Source organism: Hemiscyllium ocellatum, chromosome 13 (assembly GCF_020745735.1).
Source record: "Hemiscyllium ocellatum isolate sHemOce1 chromosome 13, sHemOce1.pat.X.cur, whole genome shotgun sequence".
NCBI lineage: Eukaryota > Metazoa > Chordata > Chondrichthyes > Orectolobiformes > Hemiscylliidae > Hemiscyllium > Hemiscyllium ocellatum.
This window is the reverse complement of record NC_083413.1, coordinates 18785297-18812543: the sequence shown is the minus strand read 5'-3', so window position 1 is coordinate 18812543 and position 27247 is coordinate 18785297. Positions and strand designations below refer to the sequence as shown.

Sequence of the window (27247 nt, the reverse complement as noted above, 5' to 3'; positions counted from 1 at the left end):
CCCTTTACAGGATTGCCACAATCCCCTCCCCTGCTGTGAGAGATTTGAGTCCCATGACCCTTGTGCTTATAAAGTTCTTAATGAGGATCACAATGATTTTCCATCATTGAAATGTAGTTCTAAATGGCATAGGTTATACATATAGTTGTAGAGTTACAGAGCCAATCAACGTAAGAACAGGCCCTTTGGACCATCTTGTTCTTAGGGTTAATAGGATCAAAAGTAATGGGAGAAAGCAGCAACAAGGTTGGATAATCAGTCATGATTATGTTGAATGACAGTGCCTTTAGTTGAGTATATTAACTAATAATTGAAACAAGAAAACAAAAATCAGGTTGGCTTCTTTAAGAGTCTGCATACCTTCTGACTCAATTTCTCTGTACAAACTGTGACCAAGTGAATCAATTGCTTTTAATGCAGGAGTGTTTTGTCAGCTACATTTTATACTTTGGTAATGAAACCAGCAGGGGGCACTTTCAGCAGTGGATTGATAATAGTATTACACTTGGCAGGCAGATGAATTCTTGCCACATTGCATTGCTGCCTTGTGGTGAATGGTCATTTTGAACTGACCACAACTTGGCCAGCTCCAAACACTCATAAAATGCAATGATGACATATTATTGTTCCCCAAGTATAAGGTTGCTCCGGGCATTAGAAGTTAAAAGAAAATCTATTCTTTGGAAATACATTTGTCATGACTTGTTATACAGTACACATCCCATCCACCTATACAGCATGAAATATTGTGGGAAACATGTGACTTACACTCAGTGAAAGTTCTGACCTTAAGTTGATTTTTTGGGACATGTTTTAGCCATAAGATATTTCTTTGTGTTTCTTTCTGGTTTTAATAGGATTATGTAACATTTTGGAGCAAAAATGCAGATAAGCAGACCAAAGCTGGAGGCCAAAATTGCAAAGATTTCAACAGCGACAGCGTATTTTCCAGGAGAACTGATGTAGGCTGGGACAAAAGCCAACCAAACTGCACAGAAAATCAGCATGCTAAAGGTGATGAATTTAGCCTCGTTGAAGTTATCCGGCAGCTTTCGAGTGAAGAATGCAAGGACAAAGCTCACGCAGGATAAAAGGCCGATGTAACCCAGCACACAGCTAAATGCCATCACTGAGCCTAAATCACACTCAAAAATAATCTTCTCATTGTAATATTTAGTCTGCTTTACTGGAAATGGTGAAGACACAAGGAGCCAAGCAACACAGATTACAAGTTGGAGAACTGTGCAGGCCAGGACGCTGAAGAGTTGCTGCAGAGTCCCAAACCATTTCATCATGTTATTGCTGGGAAGAGTGGCTCGAAAAGCCATCAGTACAACCAGGGTTTTGGCCAGTACACATGAAATGCAGAGAACAAAACTGACCCCAAACAGTGTGTGCCTCAGCATGCAGGACCAGACTGATGGTTGGCCAATAAAAGTCAGCGAACACAGGAAACAGAACATCAACGAGATGAGGAGAAGGAAACTGAGTTCAGAGTTGTTGGCTCGAACGATTGGAGTTTTCCTGTAATACCAAAGGACCCCTGCAACAGACATTGTGCTGGCTGTTCCAAGCAAGGACATAGTTGTCAATGTGATTCCCATTGCCTCATCAAATGCGAGGAACTCAATTTCTTTCGGGATGCATTGATTTTTTTGTAGGTTGGACCAGTCTTCCAATGCACAAGGAACACAGTTCAATGAATCTGAGATAATATGAATGACATATAAGCAGCTTGCAAACCACAGCAACATTAGTTACATAGGTTTATTCTTTACTATACTTTCCTTTTCACATGTTTCTTAGGTCAAAAGAATAATTTGAGTCTATTTTAAGAGTGTTGTTAGCTTTGACAAATTGTATGAAAATACTGCTGAGGAATAAAATTTGTTTCCTTTTCAAACACCCAGTTCCAGCATTGACAGGTACAACACATAATAAAATTCCCTTTGTCCTGACCCTATGCCAGTTATGCACAGCCCACAATAGCACATTAAAACATCTTTTCTGTGTTTGAGACACCTCTGAGTGAAATTGTCTTTTTTGTGTGTGAATCAACATTAAAGGAGGGGAGTTTGCAAGATAGCAGACCCACATCCATAAGGAGCCAGATTGAAGATGTTTTGCCTACTCGGACAAACACATTTCTCAACTTGACTCAAACTCTGGACTTTAACAGCCTTTCTGCTATGTAGGATATAATGTTATTTAAGATTGAATTGGATCAGTATTGGAAGAATAAAAATATCAAAGGATATTGAGAAAATGATGCACGACGTGACTAGAACAGTCAGTTTCACTTGAAGCTGTCAAGGTACTGTTTGGTATGTACAAGCCTGAGTTATGGCTATAGGTGAGCTGACAAACTAAATGTAACTTGAACTCAAAAGGCTTCCATCTATGTAAACTGATGTGAGTGGTTGAGTTGTGATCTTGACCATGATTGCTTACTAGATGATGTTTTCTTTGTTCATATTTCATGAGGCTAACAGCAATACCTTTATTGTTGCCCTCGCTGTAATAAACTAACTCAACATTATCAAAATCCAGGCATTTTCAGTCTATACAGGTCAGTGCCATATGGCATGATGCATTTATCTATGACCTTATAATTAGAAGAAGGAATCATGTTGAACAGTGGATAGTAGATCTCTTGCACCTGTGTTGATTCTTTGAAACAAGCATCTAATTCATTCCTTTCCCTCCATGCAACTTTTTCTTCTATTTTATCCATGTACCTTACTACACTGTGAAAATTGCTGTTGAATTACTTCCACCTGCCTTGTGGGCGGTGCATTCCAGATGATATTAACTCATTACAAAACATTCATCTTCTGCATCTGTGCTCACACCCAATGAATTGAAGCAGAGAATTATTTGAAGCCTAGTCATGGTAACAAACAACCATGTGATGTGTACCTATTTCAGTGCTAATCTCCCCATCAGCACATGGTAGGCAGTCAAAGCAGCAGATCTGTTCCCCATTTCGAGTTGCTTTCCTTGATCCAGCAGGGCAACTTTTACTGCACAATGATTCTGGGGCCTGAAATATTAATTAGACAGAATGTGCATAATTTCATAGCAAGGAACAAGGTAAATTCTAGTAAACATAAAATAAAATTACTGCTGGTTGTATAACGTTACTGACATTGTAACACTGGAGCAATTTTCTCCATATTTCTGCTATCTGGAAAAAGTCTTACTGGCTGTAGAGATCAGACGAATTGCTCTTATTTGAGTCATGACTGATTGGAGGCTTTTTTCAATGGATGCGACTGTGAAATTGCTCAAAATGTCTTTAAAATTGCATGGTGGCATTTAACTTCAAGCTTCTTGTAAAATGCTGCAATCACTGTAAAATCATCAATGGACCAGTGTAATCAGGCAACATAATCAAATTTAATTGGTTAATTATGTCATCATTTGATCAGAAAATATCTCTTAAGAGTGGCAACTGGTACAGTTTTATTATACAACTGAAATTCATTCTTATCATCTAAAATTAGTATTCTTAATTGTAATTAACCTGATTTAAAATAACTGTATTTTAACTAAATTATTTCTAAAATATGAGTTTGAACCATTTAGTTTCATTGGTATACACTAGTCAGTTTAATAAAAACCCGTTAGAATGACAAAGGTGCATTGTCACTGGACTAACAATTCATGGACCAATGTCAAATCCCATCTCAGTTTGAAAAGGTGGAATTATAAACCAAGTCTCAAGAACAATGAAGATGAGACTATCTTGAATTGTTCACTAATGGCTTTTAAGAAGAACACAAATCTGCTATCCTCACTCAGTCTAGCTTAGACGTAATTCCAGACCCAGAGAAATTTGGTTGATGTTGAATTAGACTGGGAAGTGCAGGAGTTGAAAGACAATAAGGAAAGGCATTTTGATAACAAAAGATCTTCAGTGTTGTAATTTTTTTTGCATTGATTCTTTCTAGAGATTATATAAAACCAAAAGTAGGAGGTACAGAAGCAGAGCAATTCAGCCAGTTGAGTCTACTCTGCTATTCAATGAGATCATGGCTTTACTTATAATCCTCAATTCAACTTCCTTGCTTTTTCCCTATGAACTTTGATTCCCTTACTGTTTAGATGTTTGCCTATGTCTGTCTCATATATACTTAAAGATCCATTCTTTACATCCCTCAGTGGTAAAGAAATCCACAGATTCACTACGCCCTGAAAGAAGCAATTCTTACTCGTCTCTGTCTTAAATGTGTAACTTCTTCCTCTGAGCTTATGCCCTCTGTCTGAGACTGTCCCACAAGGGGAACTTCCTTTCTGTATGTGCTGTGTCAAATTCCATAAAAAAAAGGACACACAAAGACAAAACTGGTAAGGTCACCTCTTTTCTTCTAAGTTCCGGTGAGGAGAGGCTCATCTACATAACCTCTTCTCATAAGGCAGTCCCTTATTATAAACATTAGAGATGATCAAATTTACTTGGATTTATATCTCATTGAGAAATTGAATAATCTGTTCTTAGAATCAGTTTATTTGAATTGTCTTAAGTTTCTCAAAGTTAAATTTTAGAATTAATAAAATGATTGTGATGGTTTTGCTGATCTTTAAAAGTATGCTTAGGATTTTTGATGTGACAAACATCACAAGTCTATTCTCTTCATTTGTTCTGGAATAACACGCCTTGAAAGTGAACAAATAACGACTTAAAGTCAAAAAGTGTGGCTCTGGAAGAGCACAGCAGGTTGACAGCATCTGAGGAGCAAGAGAGTTGATCTGCTGTGCTTTTCCAGCGCCACACTTTTCGAATCTGACTCTCCAGCATATGCAGTACTCACTTTCTCCTAAATAATGACTTACTTCAACTTTCCCACCAGTCCAGATGATCATTTTTTCATTTAGGACAAGGTCGTGGCCTGAATCTGAAGTTGCATTAAAATGTCCCACGTGCACAAATTTGATCGAGCCGTTTTCATTCTTCTGCCAGTTGACAATATCATATGTTGCAACACTGTCACCATTGTTGTCAAAATAGACCTCTTCTCCCAATTTACTGGTGTATTTTACTTCTTTCAAGTAATGTAAGAGCTTAGTGAAAAATTAGAGTTTAAAATCATCAACATCAATATGGAGTTGCACAACAAAATCATAAACTATCTGTCTTTCTGTGAATTGTTTCAAAATTCTGCCTTTCCTTCATTTGCATCTTCATTGATATAATAATGCAGAGACCACGGGGTCCTAGTGAAGCTGTGCAAAATGAAGGAAAGCAGATCAACAGACCTTTTCACACGATGGATGGAACTTAATTTATCCAATTGGAGTCTCACCCTCCATCATTGCAACAATCAAGCAATTGAGTATTTTTCTGAACAGCTTGACATTTAAGCATTGAGGTGAGTGGAAATCCTATCCCCTGGAGCATCAACGGTAGATTTCTTGATTGAGGTAGATGTGGGCAGGGGAATGTTGCAGGGCTGATGTCACCTACAAAATAGGAAGGTCCATTGAAAGCAATGGTGAGATGTGTCTCTCATGATCGACAGTGAGTACCTGTGAATAAGGGACTCATTGGTAGGCTGCTGGTAAACCTGACAAGCTTTTCTGCGAAGACTCCCTTCAAGTCCCCTTATTTATCTTTGGTTGAATACCTACTTAATAGTGTCCACTGGCCTCTGGATGGGAAGAATATTGTCTACAATATCCCCCCACCCCCAACCCGCTCATCTTACATTTGATCAGAGGAGGTAGAATGGTGGTGGATACCCATCTTGCACTTTCTACCCAATTGAATGGACCCCTTCCCAGCTCTGAATTCAATTATTGGGAAATGGGGGAAGGGAACATTAATTTCAACCCATTCTTTCTTTTACATTGACTTCAACATTTTTCTTTTGCATTTTTATTATCAAAACAAGAACCACCTTTGTTTTTAGTAACAGGAAACACACCAGATCGGCTATATCATTTATCAATGCATCTCAGTCCCAATGTTTGATGTTATACTGACTGAGCATAAAGCATGTTGCGATAGCCTGAGTTGTGAAAGGTGTTATATAAATGTAAGTTTTATTTTCTTATTGTTAAATCTGATTTACTAACTTCATAAATATTCTTAAATGGAGGCAATTATTTTCAAACCTCAGTTTAATGTAAACAATGCATATCATTTGTTTTGGCATGCTGCTTTTATGGTATTTTCTGACTAACATGTATAAATCACTGGATTTAATTCATTTTGTAATACTTGTAGTTTACCATATTCTTATTACTATGATTAAACGATTTCAAATCCTGTTTTCTTCCTCTACTGTCATTGCATGTAAAATTCACTTTTGCAACTTCCACTAAATCTCAATCAGTTTCAGGAATTAAATAATAAAAATCCTTGCATCTTCTTTTAGTCCTAAAAAGCCTGTAAAAGCACAAGCAACTAAACTGCCCTCAATGTGTGGGAATCAAGCAAAATCCATCAGGGAATATTTGGGACTAGGTTACAGCACTAACTTAAGAAATTCCTGGTTGCCTGATCCCTACCCCCATTCCACCCTGCAACATGCCCCAGATCTTTTACAGGGAAATCAAGGGAGAGGTGGTTGAATTTTGAGCAGTGAAAACACCAAGCTGTCCTCCCTGGGATAGCATGGCACTCTACTTCAAGTCCATTGGTGAAGATCTACACAGAATAAAAGATGATGTTTGATGTTCTACGCAGATGAGGCATCCTTCTGGTAACTCTGCAATCTCTTGTAGGAGGATGCCAATTTTCATGAACCCATCATTACCACCTGAATCTATTTCTGCTGATTTCTGATCCTACATCACATCTTCTCTTTTGCTCCATCTTTTATAACCTGTGCTGAAGAAATCTATGAAACTGCAGCATAATTGAAATTCATACATTTCAAATTAATTTACAATGCCTTAATATTTACCTGCCAAGATTTCAAGTTGAAGATACTAGCACAAGTTTGATTGCCAAATGGGCCATTCCCATTTTCACATGAATGTAAATTGTGAAGGGAATGAGCTATTGCATATACTGCTTTGTATACATTGTATGAAATTCTTAACTCTGATACTTGGGAATATATATTGTGAATATTGTTCAGCTTTTCTGATCCTGTGCATTTTTTCCGAGATAACATTGATGCTGGTTGCACTTTGTATTCGATGGTTGTCTGAAAAGAACAATTGAAGATTGTTTCCCATAATTCTCTCACAAAGAGGTTCTTCAGAGATTTGGAAGGATGGACTTGAAGAAGAAAATTCTTCAGGCCTTGAATTTCAGCTTTGTGAATTGCGAACCCTATTGTCCCACTCAAAGTCAGGATGTTTTCTTTTGTTGCTATCAACGCAGATGTAACCCAGGCCTCACTTGCTATCCATTGTCGACCAGTCAGATTTTGCCTTACAATCTCTCTGATTAAAGGGTATGCATCTCCCTCAAGAGCAAACATGACAATGACCCTTGCAGTAGATGTCTTGATGGTCTCTGTTATTTGAAGTATCCTTTGCCTGGAGTACGCCTTTGGAATTACTTCTGTAAAAGCAATGCAAACACCAAGTTTTCTGACTGCGTCACTGAATGCTTGAATTCCATTATGGCCATAGTCATCATCACCTGCGATCGCTCCAATCCAAGTCCAGCCAAACCGCTTCACCAGTTGAGCAACACCTTGAGCTTGGTGGGCATCACTTGGCATTGTTCTGAAAAAAGCTGGGAACTCATTTCTGTTACTGAGACAAGTGCAAGATGAGAAGTAGCTGACCTGTGGAGAAAATAATTAAAAGTATGTAAAATTTAATTTAAAGAAAAGTAAGAATAGAGCTAAGAATAGAATGAGATGTAGAAATCGCATTAGAACAATACAAACTTTTGGAAGGCATTGAAGAAAAAATTCTACCTGGAGAGTAATTGTTGATGTAAAAAGCATGGATGCTTTTAACAGATACTATAACGAGTTAAGAACCTGAGGGAGAAAGCAGTAGTGGATACGTTGACAGAGTGTAGTGAAAATAGTTGGAGGAGGCTCATGTGAAGAAGAAACAGGCATTGACCTGTTGGGCCCAATGGCCTGTTGCTGTGCAGTATATTTTATGATATTTCATTTATGTCACACTATATTTACATAGGAAAGGGGCACTTGCAACAAAAATCAAAATTCCAAATGGAATTTACAAAGTGAAATGAAAACATCATTTTGGAGGGTGATGGTGTGCCCATGAAGCACAGAAGTGCGGCCTTCTCCACCTTACAAATATTAAGCAACTACCTTATGCCAAAATTAAGAATCTCACTGGATGATTTCAACTATTTGAATCCCATGTGATGCCATTGTAGTTGTCTACTGATTACTCCTTGACTGGTTGGTTAACAACAGTTTTTCCTTGGTCTTGTGTTTGGATAGCTGTTTACTGCCAGACAAGTCATTCTCTGAATGGTTGTCAATCACGTCCAACTTGTGGCTGGCATGGTTAGCACTGCTGCCTTACAGCATCAAGGTCCTAGGTACAATTCCATTCTTGGGTCACTGTCTGCTTTGGTTTCCTCTGGGTGCTCCAGGCTTCTGCCACAGCCCAGAGATATGCAGATTAGATGGATTGACTATGTTAAATTGTCTAGGGATGTGTAGGTTAGGTGGATTAGCTATGAAAAATACAGGAATTGGGTGAAATTGGGCTGAATGACCTGCTTCCACACTGTAGGGATTCTATGAATTCTTCTGACAAAGTTCAGGTCAAGGCATGCATGCAGGTTCAAGTGAAATTGACTCGTGATCAACATACATATTTTCAACTCTCTAACTGTCATTACACTGTAGTCTAACTTGTAGTATTTCTGTGCTTCTGACAGTTATTCCACATCCTTTGTCAGCCATGTTATCTAATCTAATAGGATAATAGCATGATCCTTTTCAAACATAAAACCAACTAATGTAGATAGCTTCTGTTTCTTCTGGCTCCTCTGGGTCAGCCAGTTCCTCAAAATACCTTGGGTGTCTTCACCAATTAAGTTATCAGGTCAAATCAGATATCTTTTCTGCTTGTGAGGCATTGTTGTTCTTGCAGCACTGACATTGGGTTTTAGCAGTAGTTGTTTGTTTTCTCTGTGTAGATCTGTTGAATGCCTCTCTGGAATGATAAAGCAAATGAACATTTTTGCCCTCTTGAGGTAATGTTTGTTTTCCCCTCTCAAGATCTCTGTCAGGACTGTAAGTCATTTTAATTTCTCTTTTTAGCCGGCTTTGAAAAACTTTGTCTAAAGTTAAATTTTCCGTGGACTGTAAAAAATATGACACAATTTCATCAAAAGTCCAATAATATTTCTATATCGCTTGAATCCTGATTTCAAAGTTCCAAACCATAGTTTTTGTTAATATGTAGGGGTGCCACTCATTAAATGGTCTACAAATTCTCCCGGAAGCTAAATCCATTTTGCTAATTTTGCTCATTTGAGAATTATATTTGTTTTTAAATTGAAATAACTATCAAAAGCTTTAAGGTATCTTCAAACCTGTTTGAAAACTCTTTAGTGTTTTACCTAATAAAGTAATCTGCATGGATATAAAAGTGGACTTAACTAACTTAAATCTCAGTGTTCAAATCTGAGGCAATGCTATATCTTAAGACCTGTCATGCACATGAAGTCCAATCTTATGCACTCCATGGCCCATCTCTGACTTTGAATCTGCTAGGAAGAATGATCCATTTTTTGCTCATCTTGCTAATTATTTTTTACTGTGCAACTTTAAATCTGTATCGTTTCAACATTGCTTTAAACTTGCTCTTTCATATGTTTGTCTTTTGATATTCACCAATGCTATTTCAATTGAATCATTGTTGACTTACTAAACTCTGTCCTATGGCCTTCGTAAGTCTTCCTGATAAAATTGTGGCTGAATTATTGAGTCCTGGTCTTTTAAAATCATTTTTATTTTCAAATTTCCCTTCTTCTATTAGACATTCTAGCTTTATTTCTTAAAGCTTGTTAATTTTCAGTTAATTCTGAGGCCTTTCTGATTCTATAGCCCAGGTCTAAATTTCTTTTCTGGCCCTTTCATTATTTCTTTCTTCAAAGACATGTAAAAGAAATTCTCTTTCAATAAAGAATGTTATTTGTGGGAGTTTGCTGAGAGGAACACTGCTTTCAGAGTTAGCATCAATGACTATATATTTGTATTACAAATATAATTGCCAATGGTCTTTTTGCAGCAGATAGCGGCAGGTGCTGGGGGGAAGCCACGTTGGAGTGCAAAGCCGGTGGGGAAGGTAAGTGATTGTTATTTGAGTGGGTGTGTTCTAGACCCCAGGTCCAACAAAGTAGGGCCTCCCTCCCACCTTCCTCTTCTACCCTAAATTAAAAGTCCACAAACTTGCCCCAAAAAGCGGGTCCAAGGAAGTTCCTGTGGAGTCAAGAGTGAGGCTTTAACTCAGGAGTCTTTGACAAGCATTTTAATTGCGAGCAGCAGCGGACGTAGGACAAACTCAGAAGTCTGCAGATAAGGTAAGGCAGTTTTTATTAAAATTACTTACCGGCAGTGGGCAGTGGTGTTTTTCTCTTTCACAGAAGGATCGGGAGCAGCGGAGGAAGTGACGGGACTGGTTAAAAATTTACATTTTATGGTTTATCTATTAATTCTTTTTTAGAAAAAGACTATAGCAGAGAGGTATCAGAAAGTATTTTAACTGAAATTTATACAAAGTAATAAAGTAATTAACTAAGCAGAAATGGCTGGGCAGATGATGTGCTGTAGCTGTATGATGTGGGAGATGGCTGAGCCCATTGTGAGTGGCAGTGACTACATCTGCAGCAAGTGTTGGTTGCTGGAAGAACTCCGGATCAGAGTTGATGATCTGGAATCTGAGCTTCAAACACTGCGGCACATCCGGGATGGGGAGAGTTACCTGGACGCTTTGTTTCAGGAGGCAGTCACACATGGGAGATTAAGTAATTCACATTCATTTAGTGATCAGGGACATCAGAGTGTGACTGTAAGTGAGGCAGGTAGGGGGAACCTGAGTTCAGGAGTGCAGGAGCCTCAGCCCTTGAGCTTGTCCAACAGGTATGAGATTCTTGCTCCCTGTACAGATGAGGAAAAGGGCTCTGGACAGGATGAGCCAACTGACCACGGCACCATGGTGCAGAAGGCCATTCAAGAGGGGGGAGCAAAAAGACAAGTAGTTGTTGCAGGGGATTCTATAATTAGGGGGACAGATAGTATCCTATGCAAGTCGGATCAGGAGTCTCGCATGGTGTGTTGCCTGCCCGGTGCCAGGGTGCAGGACATCTCTGACCGGATTGAAAGGATATTGGAGCGGGAGAGGGAGGATCCAGTTGTTGTGGTCCACGTTGGGAGTAACAACATAGGCAAAGCTAGGGTGGAGGACCTGTTTGGGGATTATCAAGCACTAGGAAGGAAATTGAAGTATAGGTCCTCAAGGGTCATAACCTCCGGATTACTGCCCAAGCCACGTGCCAATTGGCATAGGGATAAGAACATTAGGGAAGTAAACATGTGGCTAGGGGATTGGTATGGGAAAGAGGGATTCCACTTCATGGGCCATTGGCATCAGTTTTGCAACCAGGGGGATCTGTACCGTTGGGACGGTCTCCACCTGAACTGATCTGGTACCAATGTTCTAGCGAAGTGGATAAATAGGGTGGTCAGTAGGACTTTAAACTTCTGAGTTGGGGGAAAGGGAAAGTGAAAGCAACAGGGAGTATGGAGTTAAATGGAAAGATAAACAGGATAGCATGTATGCAGGTGGATTTAACCTTGAGGCAGACTAGGAATGCAACAAAAAGGAATGATAACTTAGAACATCTTATGACTTCCAATATATCTAGTGATAAGAAAGTTATCATTAAGGCACTTTACCTGAATGCTCGTAGCATATGTAACAAAGTAGATGAACTAAGTAGATGACTCATCGTGAATGATTATGATGTGGTAGGCATCACAGAGACATGGCTGCAGGGGGTTCAGGACTGGCAGTTAAACATCCAAGGATTTACAACTTATCGAAAAGACAGGGAGGTGGGCAGAGGGGGCGGAGTGGCCTTGTTAGTTAAGAACAAAATTAAATCTATGGCACTGAACGACATAGGGTCGGATGATATGGAGTCTGTGTGGGTGGAATTGAGGAACCACAAAGGCAAAAATACCATAATGGGAGTTATGTACAGACCTGCTAACAGCGGCCAGGACCAGGGGTGCAACATGTACCAGAAAATAGAAAAGGCATGTCAGAAAGGCAAGGTCACGGTGATCATGAGAGACTTCAATATGCAGGTGGACTGGGTAAATAATGTAGCCAGTGGATCCAAAGGATAGGAATTCATGGAATGCTTACAGGTTAGCTTTTTGGAAAAGCTTGTCATGGAGCCCACAAGGGAGCAGGCTATTCTGGACCTAATGCTATGTAATGAACCAGACTTTATAAAAGATCTTAAAGTAAGGGAACACTTAGGAAGCAGCATCATAATATGGTAGAGTTCAGTCTGCAGTTTGAAAGAGAGAAGGCAAAATCAGATATAATGGTGTTACAGTTAAATAAAGGTAATTACGAGGGCATGAGAGAGGAACTGATGAAAATCGACTGGAAGCAGAGCCTAGCAGGGAAGATAGTAGATCAAAAATGGCAGGGGTTTGTGGGTATAATTGAGGACACTGTACAGTGGTTCATCCCCAAGAAAAGAAAGATTATCCGGGGAGGGATTAGACAGCCATGGCTGACAAAGGAAGTCAGGAAATGTATCAAAGAAAAAGAGAGATCCTATAAAGTGGCCAAGAGCAGTGGGAAATCAGAAGATTGGGAAGGTTACAAAAACAAACAGAGGATAACAAAGAGGGAAATAAGGAAGGAGAGGATCACATATGAATTTAGGCTAGCCAGTAATATTAGAAATGATAGTAAAAGTTTCTTTTAATACATAAGAAACAAATGACAGGCAAAAGTAGACATTGGGCCACTTCAAATTGATACTGGAAGGCTAGTGATGGGAGATAAGAAAATGGCTGGAGAACTTAATAAATACTTTGTGACAGTCTTCACAGTGGAAGACATGAGTAATATCCCAACAATTAAAGGGAGTCAGGGGGCTGAGTTGAGTATGGTTGCCATTACAAAAGAGATAGTGCTAGAAAAGCTGAAAGGTCTTAAAATTGACAAATCTCCTGGCCCCGATGGGCTACATCCTAGAGTTCTGAGGGAGGTGGCTGAGGAAATAGCGGAGGCGTTGGTTGAGGTCTTTCAAAAATCACTGGAGTCAGGGAAAGTCCCGTTAGATTGGAAGATCACTGTTGTAACCCCCTTGTTCAAGAAAGGATCAAGACAAAAGATGGAAAATTATAGGCCAATTAGCCTAATCTCGGCTGTTGGTAAAATTCTAGAATCCATCATTAAGGATGAGGTTTCTAAATTCTTGGAAGAGCAGGGTCAGATTAGAACAATTCAACATGGATTTAGTAAGGGGAGGTTGTGCCTGACAAACCTGTTGGAATTCTTTGAAGAGGTGACAAGTAGGTTAGACCAGGGAAACCCAGTGGATGTGGTCTATCTAGACTTCCAAAAGGCCTTTGATAAGATGCCACACGGGAGGCTGCTGAGTAAGGTGAGGGCCCATGGTGTTCGAGGTGAGCTACTGGCATGGATTGAGGATTGGCTGTCTGACAGAAGGCAGAGAGTTGGGATAAAAGGTTCTTTTTCGGAATGGCAGCCGGTGACAAGCGGTGCCCCGCAGGGTTCAGTGTTGAGGCCGCAGCTGTTCACGTTATATATTAATGATCTGGATGAAGGAACTGGGGCATTCTAGCGAAGTTTGCTGAAGGTACGAAGTTAGGTGGACAGGCAGGTAGTACTGAGGAAGTGGGGAGGCTGCAGAAGGATCTAGTCAGTTTGAGTGAGAGGTCCAGGAAATGGCTGATGAAATTCAACGTGAGCAAATGCGAGGTCTTGCACTTTGGAAAAAAGAAGACAAACATGGAGTACCTTCTAAATGGTGAGAAAGTTCGTAAAGCCAAAGTACAAAGGGATCTGGGAGTGCTAGTCGAGGATTCTCTAAAGGTAAACATGCAGGTTGAATCCATGATTAAGAAAGCGAATGCAATGTTGTCATTTATCTCAAGAGGGTTAGAATATAAAAGTAGCGATATGCTACTGAGCCTTTATAAAGCTCTGGTTAGGCCCCATTTGGAGTACTGTGTCCAGTTTTGGTCCCCACACCTCAGGAGGGACATACTGGCACTGGAGCGTGTCCAGTGGAGATTCACACGGATGATCCCTGGAATGGTTGGTCTAACATATGAGGAACGGCTGAGGATCCTGGGATTGTATTCATTGGAGTTTAGAAGGTTAAGGGGAGATCTAATAGAAACTTACAAGATAATACATGGCTTGGAAAGGGTGGACGCTAAGAAATTGTTTCCGTTAGGTGAAGAGACTAGGACCCGTGGGCACAGCCTTAGAATTAGAGGGGGTAAATTCAGAACAGAAATGCGGAGACATTCCTTCAGCCAGAGAGTGGTGGCCTGTGGAATTCATTGCCGCGGAGTGCAGGGGAGGCCGGGATGCTAAATGGCTTCAAGGCTGAGATTGATAAATTCTTGATGTCACGAGGAATTAAGGGCTATGGGGAGAATGCTGGTAAGTGGAGTTGAAATGCCCATCAGCCATGATTAAATAGTGGAGTGGACTCGATGGGCCAAATGGCCTTACTTCCACGCCTATGTCTTATGGTCTTATGGTCTTATGACTAGTTATTAAAAGTTATTGTACTCTAATCCTAACCCTAACCCGAAAATGCTTTCGATGTCCGAAAGACAGAAAAGCTCATTCTTTCACATTTTTCTTTTATGAATTGTGGACTGAGGTTAATATTCATAATTGGGATCTCACCATTGGAATATTGAAGGCCATCATCGTTCTTGCTACCACCAAAGATTGTGTTGACCCTGCGTCGCCAACAATCACAGGGATCGAAGAAGAACCCACACAGTTGTATTTGAAGACATCTTCATGTGGACCACTGGCTAATGTTAATGCTGCTCTTAATGAATGAGAAGGTGTAGTACAGGTATCATAAATGTTATAACCTAATGTTATATTTGGCAGGAGCACTGGATCCTTGTTTATTTCTTGTAATGCAAAAATCATGGTCTGCATCCAGCGAAAAGACCTGGAATTGAAACTGAGAAATATATGTTCATTTATTAATTACTGTTTTACAATTTCAAAGCTGAGAAAATTTTGCATATTATATTATAGCAAATGCAAATAACATACCATCATCAATTTTGGGGAATAATAATAAAGAAACACATTATCTAATTGGTGAAATATTGCAATGCTCTGAGAAGCAAAAAGACCTTGGAGTCTCAGTGCGTGAAACACACAAGTTAGTAGGCAGGTATAGCAAGTAATAAATAACACTAATAGGATGCTATCATTTTATTACAAGGGTAATTGAATGCAAATGTTGAATGTTATGCTTTAGTTACAGACAGAACACTGGTGAGACCACATCTGGAGTCTCTACAGTTTCGGTCACCTTATTTAAGAAAGGACATAAATGCATTTGAAGCAGTTCAGAGATGTTTAATCAACTATCTCTGTGTGCTGTGTTATGACAAAAGGCTGGGCAGAATAGGCTTATATCTGCTGGAATTTAGAAGAGAAAAAAGTGACTTTAGGAACATGGGGTAAATGTGGAGATGATGTTTCCTCTCATGGGATAATCTCAAACTATAGGAGCTACTGTTCAAAAATCAGAGGCTGTCCATTTAAAGAGTGCTGAGGTGTCTTTTTTCCTCTCAGAGGGATATGAATCTTTGGAACTCTCTTCTGAAATGGTGGAAGCAGTGTCTTTGAATATTTTTCAGACATTCTTTCTAAGGATTTTTCTTAAGCAAGGGGCTGAGTATTTATCAGAAGTAGATGGAAATGCAGATTTGAGGTAACAATTAGATTAGCCATGATTTTATTCAATGGTGGAGCAGTTTTGAGGGACTGAATGGCATACATCTACTCCTTTTTTATATTTATATGTTGACAGGAAATTAAAATGTTTAACTAACGCTTTCCAGACAATGAATGATATTAATGACTACTAAAATTATTAATAATTTCCAGTTTCATTGTATTAATGGTGTTAGAATGACTTAGTTAATAATACTCTCATCTCTAAATCAGAAGCTTATGAGCAGGATTTTACCAGCCACTATGGTTCACACTTTCACTGGCTAAAACATTTGGGAAACTCTGCACATGATCCCAATGACTTATCTGCAGAATTTAACACTGGGAGCTGCTTTATGAAGAGACTTGCACCCCTTTCACAGAAGGAAGTCTTATCATAGAAGTATGTCAGTTAATCAGATGGCCGGCAGCTCTGTACGCCCAGCAGTACTAGCCACATGGTGAGGCCACGGGGAGTTGCACCCCTCTCAGGAACTCAGGTCAATTGGAGTTAAGAAACTTGGCAAAATAGTGAGGGAGGGTTGGGGGCTTGTTTCAACAAGCTACAAGAATGATTAGTAGGGGGATTGACATTGGCCGGGATGTGGCCATTGGAAATCTCTACCATTAATGACCCCACACCAGCTGGTGTTGGGTTTCCCACATGGTATGGGCCTCAAAACATTCCCCCTTACCTGCCCAAGGCCCTGTACAACATATTGACTAATGCTGAATGAGATTCTTAAATGTTGGGCAAGCCACCTGATACATACTTCGCTGCATTAAAACTTCAGATGAGCAGACAGGAAGGGCATCCACTGGATTTATATGCCACACTTCACCTTTTAACACTCCAGCAGGGAAGATAACCTCTTCTACTCGCCAGTTATTTATGTCATTATCATCTCCCTGCACTGTGCATCATTTTTCTTGTGTTATTTTATCAGTCTTGCCCTATCTGTCCTTTCCTTGTCCCCAATTTCACTGCTACTGAAATTGCTTAAAAGTTATTCATCTCTAAAAGGTTCTAGTTTTGATGAAATGTTTCCAACTAGATGTGTCAGCTCTGTTTCATAGAAATGTAGCAAATAGAAGTAGGAGTAGGCCATTCAGCCCTTTGAACCTGTTCTGGGCATTGAGTATGATTATGACTGATCATCAACTCAGTGCCTGTTCCTGGATTAGCCCCATACCATTTGATCCCTTTAGCTCGAAGAACTAATTTATTTTTGGAAACATTCAATGTTTTAGCCTTTAATGCTCTTTGTGCCTGAGAATTTCACAGCTCTTTACTCTCTGAGTAAGAAATTTCTCCTCATTTCAATCCTAAATGGCCTATTTTGTATCCTTATACTTTGACTATGAGGAACTTTTGAGGATTCTGTGACTATACTTGATGGAATTTAGAAGGATGAGATTGATCTAATTGAAACTTACAGAGTACTGAGTGGCCTGGACAGAATGGATGTTGGGAAGAAGTTTCCATTGCTAGGACAAACTAGGACCCGTGGGCACAGCCTTAGAGTGAAGGGAAGATCTTTTAGAATGGAGATTAGGAGAAACTTCTTCAGCCAGAGAGTGGTGAATCTTTGTAATTCATTGTCATGGAAGGCTGTGGAGGCCAGATCATTGAGTATATTTAAAACTGAGAAAGCTAGGTTCTTGATTGTCAAGGGGATCAAGGGTTATGGAGAGAAAGCGAGAGAATGGGATTGAGAAACTTATCAGCCATGATTGAATGGCGGAGTACACTCGATGAGCTGAATGGGCTAATTTCTGCTCCTCTGTCTTATGGTCTTCTGGTCTTACGGACCCCTGATTCTATGCTCCTCAGTTATCAGAAACATGCTTTCAGCATTTACCCTGTCTAGTCCTGACAGAATTTTATAGGTTCCTATGAGATCCCTCTCACTTTTTTAAACTCCAGTAAATATAGTCCAAAACAATTTAGTGTCTTTTGATATATCCTGCCATCCCCAGGATCAGTTTGGTAAACCTTTGTTGCACTCCCTTCATAGCCAAAACATCCTTCCTTAGAGAAGGAAACCAAAACTGCACAGAATACTCAAGTTGTGATCTTGAGAAGGCCCTATACAATTATAGTAGGACATCCATTCACTCAAATCTTCTTGCTGTGAAAACCAATGTACTATTTGCTGTCTTCACCACCTACTGCACTTGCATGTTTATTTTCAGCAATTGGTGTATGAGGATACTTAGGTCTTGTTGTATCTCTCTTTTCTCAATCTATCAGATATAATCTGCCTTAATATAATAAAACAAAGAACTATGGATACTGGAAATTTGAAACAAAAATAGACGTTTCTAAAGAAACTTAGCAGGTCTGGCAGTATCGGTGGAGAGACAGCAAAGTTAATATTTCGGTTTCAGAGACCTTTTTTCAGAAGCTAATGGTCTGCCTTCCTACTTTTGCTACCAAAGTGGGGATAATCTCATGTGTCTATATTGTATTTCACTGCATACATTTGCCTACACACTCACCTTGTCCAAATCACACTGAAGCATATTTGCATCCTCCTCACAGTTCACCCTCCCACTCAACTTTGTATCATCTGCAAACCTGTTGAGTGTTCCCAATGACTTCTGCTGTTATTCCTTTGAACGTGAGTCCTGTGACAATTGTCTCTAAGTAAAGATTGAACTGTTAAACCTGAAAGTACGCCTGACCATGTAATTAACTTTTAAGCACTGACTAAGCATCAAACCTATGCAGATGAAGTAAAGCCTTCAAATTCTTTAATTCATAATACTAATAATTGAGATGTAATCTGTCATCTGAATATATTTCTCAGTAGATAGCTTTGCATAACTTAAGTTAGCTTCATATCTGCACTCATCAGCACCATTTTTTTCATATGTCCTTGGAGACAATAAGATGAAAATAATATCTTGCTGGTTAAGTGCTTATCTATCTCCTGAGACAGGAATGCAGTGACTTTGTCAGCACTGTTCAAAGAGTTCTATATTTCATCTGACTTCAGTTGAGTCATTATTTGTAGATGCTGTTGAATGTTTTGCTTAACAAACTCATCAATACACAAGTAAGTTGCAATTTTAACATAGTCATAAAAACTTAATGATACAGATGTAATATTTGTAAAACAGTTTGAATAATTTTCCTTTTAGATATGCATAGACAACTGGCCTTTATTCGTCAAATTCCATTAATGTTACACCATGATAGTCTTATCAGACCATAGGATGCTCTCTCATTAGAGAGAGAAGTGACTGGTGGTGATTTAACCTAAGTGCCACCAGATCTCAGGCAAGAAAAGAGGTAGAAAAGGAGAGCTCTTCATGGTAACCTCAAACCAGTGATGGGAATCAAATCCACACCGTTGGTGTCACACTGCTCTATAAAACAACCATACAGCCAACTGAGCTAGATCAATTCCCAATGCTGCTTACATGATCAGAACATTCTACCCTGTAACATGAATATTTTGCAAAACAATTTATGGATGGTGAAATTTGACTTGTAGCAAATGCACCATGTGGGTACAGTCATATTTGGCTGGCTGCCATACAAGGAACACTTCTGAAGTGACACTGTCTTAAAGCCAAGGGAAGTTTGAAGAAATGGAATGGAAAAAGTATTTAAATATTAATCTCATAAGTTCTGCATGCATTCATTTTATCTTAAGAAACTCAGATGAAATTACCTTCCAGTCAATCTATTCCACAATAAAATTATGAATGAGAAAGGATTTTAACGAGCTAATCATTGGCCAAATTTGCTCGCTAAATATTACTGGATTAATACAATTCATCAAACTCACTATTCTTGCTTCGATATCTATCCTTTCTCAATTTTACCTGATCCAGCTTCAAGATCCTCCTTCCTTGGGTTCACTGTTCCTGTTTCTGGAGACAAGTCCACTGACTCGCATAAACATCTTAACTACACTTTCTTATACTCTGTAGTCTGAAGAGACTCCACTCTATTCTGCCAGTTTCCCTTTCTCCATCATGCTCCCTTCTACAGTGGTCTTCTGGCATCATGTATTCTTGTTTCTCAACTGAGAAAACTGCCTCTTCCCACTTTAGTTGACAAGGCCCTTGATCCAGTCCAACCCATTGCCTGCACCTTTATCCTTACAATTACCCCTCCCTTCCAAAATCACAACTGGGGTCTGCCTGGTTCTCATATTCTTCTCCACTAATCTCCAAATTCAAAGGATCATCTTCTGCCATTTCTGCCATAGCTAGCATGATGTCACCACTAAACAGATCTTCATCTTTCGATCCCTGGCAACATTCTGTAGGGAGGATCCTGTCTGCAACATTCTGTCCATTCTTCATCATTTCTATATAATGCAAGAAGTTACCCTCTTACCTCCTCCCTCATCATTAACCAGGCATTGAATAATCCTTCCAGGTGAATAGTGATTTTTTTCAATTTCAAAGATATGAAAGAAATCTTTCAATTTCAAAGATATGTATTCACTGTCTCAATACAGTTGGGGAGATCAAATGATAGATTGTGTGACCACTTTTCAGAGCATGTCTATTCAGTCCACAAGCCCAAACCCAAGTTTCCAGTTGTTTCTCATTTCAATAAACCATCTCACTTTTATGCTGACATTTTTGTCTTCAGCCTGCTGCAGTGTTTGAGTGAAGCCCAATGCAAGCTAGACGAAAAGCATATAATTTTCCAATTAGGTATTTTATGGCCTTGTGGACACAACATGGAGTTCAACATCCTCAAGCAATGAACTTGATCTTCCATTTTGAATTTCTTTAACAAGTACCAGTCTGTACCTTGTTCTCATATTTTCTCTTTTACAGAGCAGTCCTTTATTAACACCTACTCTGGACAACTGCTCTTCTTTTTATTACCATTGTTGCCAATGTAATTCTTTTTTGTTCAATGACAGGTTTAGTATTTAAACTTCTCATCTTCTAAACAATCCACCATACCCCACTTTTTGGTTTTGTTCCATCTTTTTTCCAACAACATAAAACCATCATGTTTCTAACTATCTTCAGTTCAGACTCAAAACATTAAATCTGTTTTTGTCTCCACAGATGCCACAAGACTGGCTGAGTTTTCCCAGAACATTCTGTTATAATTCCTGGGTAACTCCAGTGAACATTTTCCATAAATGTATAATTTGATCTATGAGGCTACAGAGTAGGAAATTTTCCTTTACCTGGTGTTTAACATTACGATAGTGATAATGCCTAATTTTACAAGAATCTTATGATTACACGTAACTAGATGAGGCACAGGACAATATTAGTAAGTTATTATGCTTGTATATTATTAAGCATTTAGCTATATTATCATTGAGTCAAAGAAACTTTATGCTCATAGCCTTTAATTTTCTACTTCCTCACAAAGATACTTGTCCTCACCACATTCCCATACTATCACATGTACATATTTTCTCCTTTGATGTAGCAACTGGCCTAGATTTAATAATCATATGTAATAAGATTCCATATCCTAACAATCCAGTTGACAGAATAAAAACATTCTAACTTCATGTTCTTATAGACATATAAATGCTTGGTTGCATTTGTAAAAGTGAAATGTTATCTTGCAGCTTGTGTTGATTTAGAAAATATCAATAATTTTTGAAAATATTTTCAATGATTATTAATATTTAGCAATCATCTGAGGTGATTTCCAATTTAAAAATAAAAGGCATCATCAGATTCTGACTTACCCTTTACAGACTGGTGGAGCTGGTTCTACCTTGAATGACAGGTTCGGTTGTATTGTTTGAAAATGAATAGGAAACAAGCCAGTCAGAACAACATCTCCATTCATAGAAATCCCGGAAAGATCAAACTTTCCTTGGTGTCTGCATGTTGGTTCAACTATTCCAGCTGTTGCTGATGTGAAAAGGAGCAAGCTCAAAGCCAATAGAAAACACATTTCTGTATTTCTACAGCATTAACTGTGACTCTGTTTCTTCGCATCCCCATTTATACACTCACTAGATTAGTTAGTGCCAAGTGAATTGATGGATGATTAAATATTGCCAGCAAATGCTACTGCAGAGCTCAACAGTCCCCAAGCCACTAAATCTTCCATACCTCCTGGGAATAGATATTACCTGAAGAATTCACATTATTAAGGTTTATATATCCATGGATAAAGGCAATGAAAACTTGTCTTTGTCTGAGTCATAGCTTGTAAACTAAGATATAAGAGCCTCTGCCTTCTCCCCAGAAGGCTGAGTAGGTTTACATAATGTGCAACTGAATCATAAAGTCAGGGACCCACAATTGCCTCTGTATTGAAGTCATTAACATTAACTAGCACTGTAGCTGCCCAGGAAGGTGCACATTTTCATTATGATCCACTTCTCTTTTAAAAACACTGCAAAGCATTTCAGGCAAAATGAATTGACTTTTTTTTCACCACAGTGACTTATTATTTAGGCTAAGTTGTCATTTTGCTGGCATAAGTTTCCTTGATAGCTCACTGGACTCAAAAAGTTAATTTTGAATCCTTTTCAAATGGGGGTTCTTAAAAATAAGGAAGTCCAGAGATAATCTCAGAAAATTTGCAATGTTCTAAGATTTTGTCCACTTGCAGCTTCGTATTATTTTAGACTGTGAGGATGCTGTCTCATTATGTATATGATCTATGCGTTTCTGATTGCATTTGTGTAAATTTAAAATGATAGCATAGTTTTTTTCTTGAGCATTTTACTTCATCAGCTCTTCACAGAACCACTGTAATTACAGCAAAGAAAGACAAACACAACAACATCATGCAAATGCCATCACCTCAAGGTCTGTCCAGAACAGAAAGCAATCTAACTGCTCTATGCCATCGATCCATCATCTCGAAATCTCAAAATCTGGGAATTCCTAACCGAACTCCAACACCACGTGATGGTTCAAAGAAATAATCACACCACTAACCTACAGTGCAACTAGTGGTAAACAGTCAAGGACCAATTTACTGCAGATGCTGAAGTCTGTACTGAAAACAATCAATGCTGGAGATTGCAGTGGGTCAGGCAGCATCCATGGAGAGAAGGCAAGCTAACGTTTTGAGTCTGGATGACTTTTCATCAGCTATGAAGAATCATCTAGAATTGAAACATTTGCTTGCTCTCTCTCCACGGATGCTGTCTGACCCGTTGGATAAACAATCAATGCTGCTTTGCAATGCATTGAGAACACAAATTTTAGCAAAGCTGTAATTATTTCACTATAGTCAGCATGGAACTGGTGAAGAGCCTGTTCTGTTCTGTACTGGTCTATAACCTGGAAATTAGGACAATTGATCCTCACTGTATGCCAGCATATGATAGATCTTCCTCCAGGCAGATACACCTCATTAAAGTACCTCTGCAAGAAAATGGTTAAAATTTTGAACAGGTTGTACAGACTAAGCTTGTTCTCCCTCAAATATGTAAGATTAATTGACCAATTTAAGCTGAAAAGATTTAGCAAATAAATAGAAATATTTTCTTTTGTTGGTAAGTGTCCATAACACGGGGGAAGATCCTTAGAGATAGATCACTCAGGGGTGCCTTCTGGTGTATTCTGTTCACATGATTGGAAATCTGGAACCATATCCTCTAAAAGCCATTGAGGTTGTGGCATGTCAATTTAAATTTTCAAAACTGAAAATGAGTTTTGACAGATAAATGTAATAGAGGTTGTTAAGATCCAAGCTGATAGCAATACTAGACAACTCAGATCCCAGAATTAAACTTGGCTTTAAATATCTTATATATTTATTGTTTGGAATTGGTCAATATGGTGATTAGTCAAAAAATCTCTACAATGTGAAAAAAGGCTATTCCGCTTATTGAGTCTGTACAAACCCTCTGAAGAGTATTCTATCTACACTCAGCCCCCCCAACCCTATACTTACCATAGCTAATCCACCTGGTCAACTCATCCCTAGACTCTACAGGGCAATTTAGCATGGCCAATCCACCTCACATGCACATCTTTTGGCTGTGGGAGGAAACTCACATAGACACGGGAAGAATGTGCAAACTCCACAAAGACAGTCACCCAAGGTTGGATTTGAACCTGTATTCCTGGTGCTGTGAGGCTAACCACTGAGCCACCATAAGACAGCAGTTACTGACTTACTGCAGTTTTAGCTCTTAGCAGACCTGCATGATGAATTTGCATTCAATTCACATAACAGCCCATTGTTACGTCTCTTATCAGTTCCTGTTATCTTCAACTTTATCCAACATCTCCCCCCTTTTGATCATATCTACTGGGTTTTCCCATAAATCTAACAGCCGAAAATTTCCCAATTGGAACGACTTGAAGAAATTTCAAAGCTTTCCTGGCTTGCAAAATTCACAGGCCGGAAGCTAATTTTACTGATGAGATTCATACCCACGAACTGAATGGAAACACTTCCTTTTTTTATCATTAGTTCATAGCATGTGGGTGTCACTGGTTGAGCAGATTTAGCAGATCAGTTGAAGGTAGATGTAAAAGCAGGATCCTGTAAGGATGAGATTCTTCAAGTGAATGTACACTTAAAATTAAGAGATAGGAAACCTGAAATTAGGTTATCACAGCTGAAATTAACTACGATTGAGTTAGAAATGATAAAACCATACTTAGAAAGGAAAAGAGAAATGAAAATAGTTGAATTAGAAGATCATGAAAATAGAACTGTGAAGATTAATGGAATGAGAGGATAATGAAAAACCAGAAAATATCAGAAAGAGAGCAGGAAATAAAACAATCAATAACACAAAGAGAGAAAGAAAGTAAAAAAGAAATGCAATTATGAAAACTTGAACTCTAAATGGATAAATCGAAGAACATGAATTAGGAAGAGAAAAGCTTGGAACAAAGAGGAAAGAAGGAGGTGGGAGCTCCTGTAAAGATTCTAATTCAATTCAGGGACAAGAAAAAAAACTAAAACATTTGTTAAAAATCAAACAGCACCAGGTTATAGTCCAACAGGTTTAATTGTAAGCACTAGCTTTCAGAACTTTCAGACACAACCACCTGATGAAGGAGCAGCACTCCGAAAGCTAATGCTTCCAATTAAACCTGTTGGACTATAACCTGGTGTTGTATTATTTTTTACTTTGTACACCCCAGTCCAACACCGGCATCTCCAAATCATAAGACATTTGTGGAATTTTCAAGGGAGAAAGGAATGCTGTGGGATCAGCACTTTAGCTCATGTACGCTACAGGAAAGTTTTGATAATGTAAGGGAAATTGTAATCATGGAAGAATTCTGAAATAGCGAAGTTAAAACTTATTTAGATGAACATCAAGTATTCAAGATCAGAGAAGTAGCTTTGGTAGATACCTATAAATCTTGCAATTACAAATGGCAAATGGTCATATGGAAATCCACAAGGTGATTGGAGGAATAGAGAGTATGCAGATGGGCAAAGTATTCATTTTAGAGAACAGACAGAAGGATGCATAGTTACAAATTAGAATGGTTAGATAAATAAGTGATGCTTTCTATTTATATGTTTGTCCTGGATGGGGTTCCTGGGGTTTGTCATTTCCTGTTCGTTTTCTGAGGGGTTGATAGATGGTATCAAATCTATGTCTTTGCTTAGCCTGTCCCAGGATAGATGTGTTGTCTACAAAATTCCATGCAAGGACTGCCACAAACACTGCGTAGGACAAACAGGAAGAAAGTTGGCCACCAGGATACACGAACACCAGCTAGCCACAAAAAGATACAACCCTCTCTCCCTCGTAGCCCTACACGTGGATGAAAAAAACTACCATTTCAACTGGGACAACACCTCTATCCTGGGACAGGCTAAGCAAAGACATGCCAGAGAATTCCTAGAGGCCTGGCACTCCAACTACAATGCCATAAACAAACACATAGATCTAGATACCATCTATTAACCCCTCAGAAAACAAACAGGAAATGACATCACCACAAACCCAAGAACCCCATCCAAGACAAACATATAAGTAGAAAGCAGGAAACAACAGCTTCGCTTCACTTGGAGGTCGCCACTGATGATGTCACCTAGCCAGGTATTGAAACATCTGGATATCAAACCTACAGCTCAGCGAGCAAACCTACACCCTAAACCTCAACCTGAGCTACAAACCTTCACAAACCTTGCATAAACACAATAGCAGGCCAGAGGTTAGGAACTGCACTGAGTAACTTACCTCCTGACTTCCCAACACCTATCCACACTATTTACAAGGCACACTGCAGAAATTCACCAAATATTCTTAGACAGTACCTTCCAAACCAATGACCATTTCAATCTAGAATGACAAGGGCAGCAGATAACACCATCTTCAAGTTCCCCTCCAAGCTGCTCATCATCCTGATTTGGATATATATTGTCATTCCTTCACTATTGCTCGGTCAAAGTCTTGGTATTCTGTCCCTAATGGCCTTGTGGATCAACAATGGACTGCAAACGTTCAAGAAGGCAGCTCTCCATCACCCTCTCAAAGGCAATTAGTGACAGGTAATAAATGCTGGCCAGCCATCAATACCACATCCCACAAATAAATTAAAAGAATCTCCTTAAACAGGGTTGAATCAAAACATGACTTGCTAAATGGGTAATTGATTCCCTCACTGATTCACAATGTGTCCATCTCAGCCTTGAATAAACTTAATGACCTAGCTGTAACTGTCTGCTGCAGTAAAGGATTTTAAAGATCTATTACACTCAGTAAAAAAGTACGCCTCATCTCTATTTCAAACGGCTAACCTCTTCCTCTGAGATTTTATCTCTGGTCCTAGCCATTCCCAGAATGGAAAACAGACCCTGCACATCTACCCTGTCAAGCCCACAAGGAATCTTATATGTTTTAATAAGGTCTCCAGTAATTATTCTCAACTTCAAGCCAAGCCAAGCCAATTCAAACTCTCCTCATAAGAAAATCCCTCTATACTCAGGCTCAATCTGATGAAGCTTACCTGGAATGCTTCCAATGCTAGTTTATCTTTCCTTAGATTAAAGGATCAAACTGTTCACAGTATTCCAGATGTGGTAAGATCAGTGCCTTGTATAGTTTCATCAAGAACTCCCTATTTTTATACACCATTGCCTTTGAAATGAAGACCAACATACCACTTGCCTTCCCTATTAACTGCTAAACTTGCTCACTAATTTGGCGATTCTTGCAGGAGAGGCCCCCAACTCAATCCTTCTGTGGTGCAGTTTTCTACAGTCTTATCCCATTTAAATAATTTTCTGTTCTTCTTTTTGCCAAAGAACATATTCTCATGCTTTTGCCTGCTAACTTAACATGTCTACATCCTTCAAAAACTCGTTGAGTCATCTTCACCACTTGCCTTCCCACCTATTTTCATGTCATCTGCAATCTTG

General features: G+C 39.1%; 1 protein-coding gene across 1 annotated transcript; it reads right to left on the bottom strand.

The window, feature by feature from the left end:
• Positions 1 to 788: 788 nt before the first annotated feature.
• On the bottom strand, positions 789 to 21748 carry LOC132821679 (extracellular calcium-sensing receptor-like). The gene is made up of 6 exons (XM_060834389.1): positions 21630 to 21748; positions 14878 to 15169; positions 6912 to 7748; positions 4837 to 5064; positions 2920 to 3043; positions 789 to 1705 (listed from the first exon to the last, which is right to left on the bottom strand). Exons 1-6 carry the CDS (start codon positions 21731 to 21733, stop codon positions 789 to 791), a joined length of 2502 nt encoding a protein of 833 aa, XP_060690372.1. The 5' UTR covers positions 21734 to 21748.
• Between the last annotated feature and the right edge of the window lie 5499 nt (positions 21749 to 27247).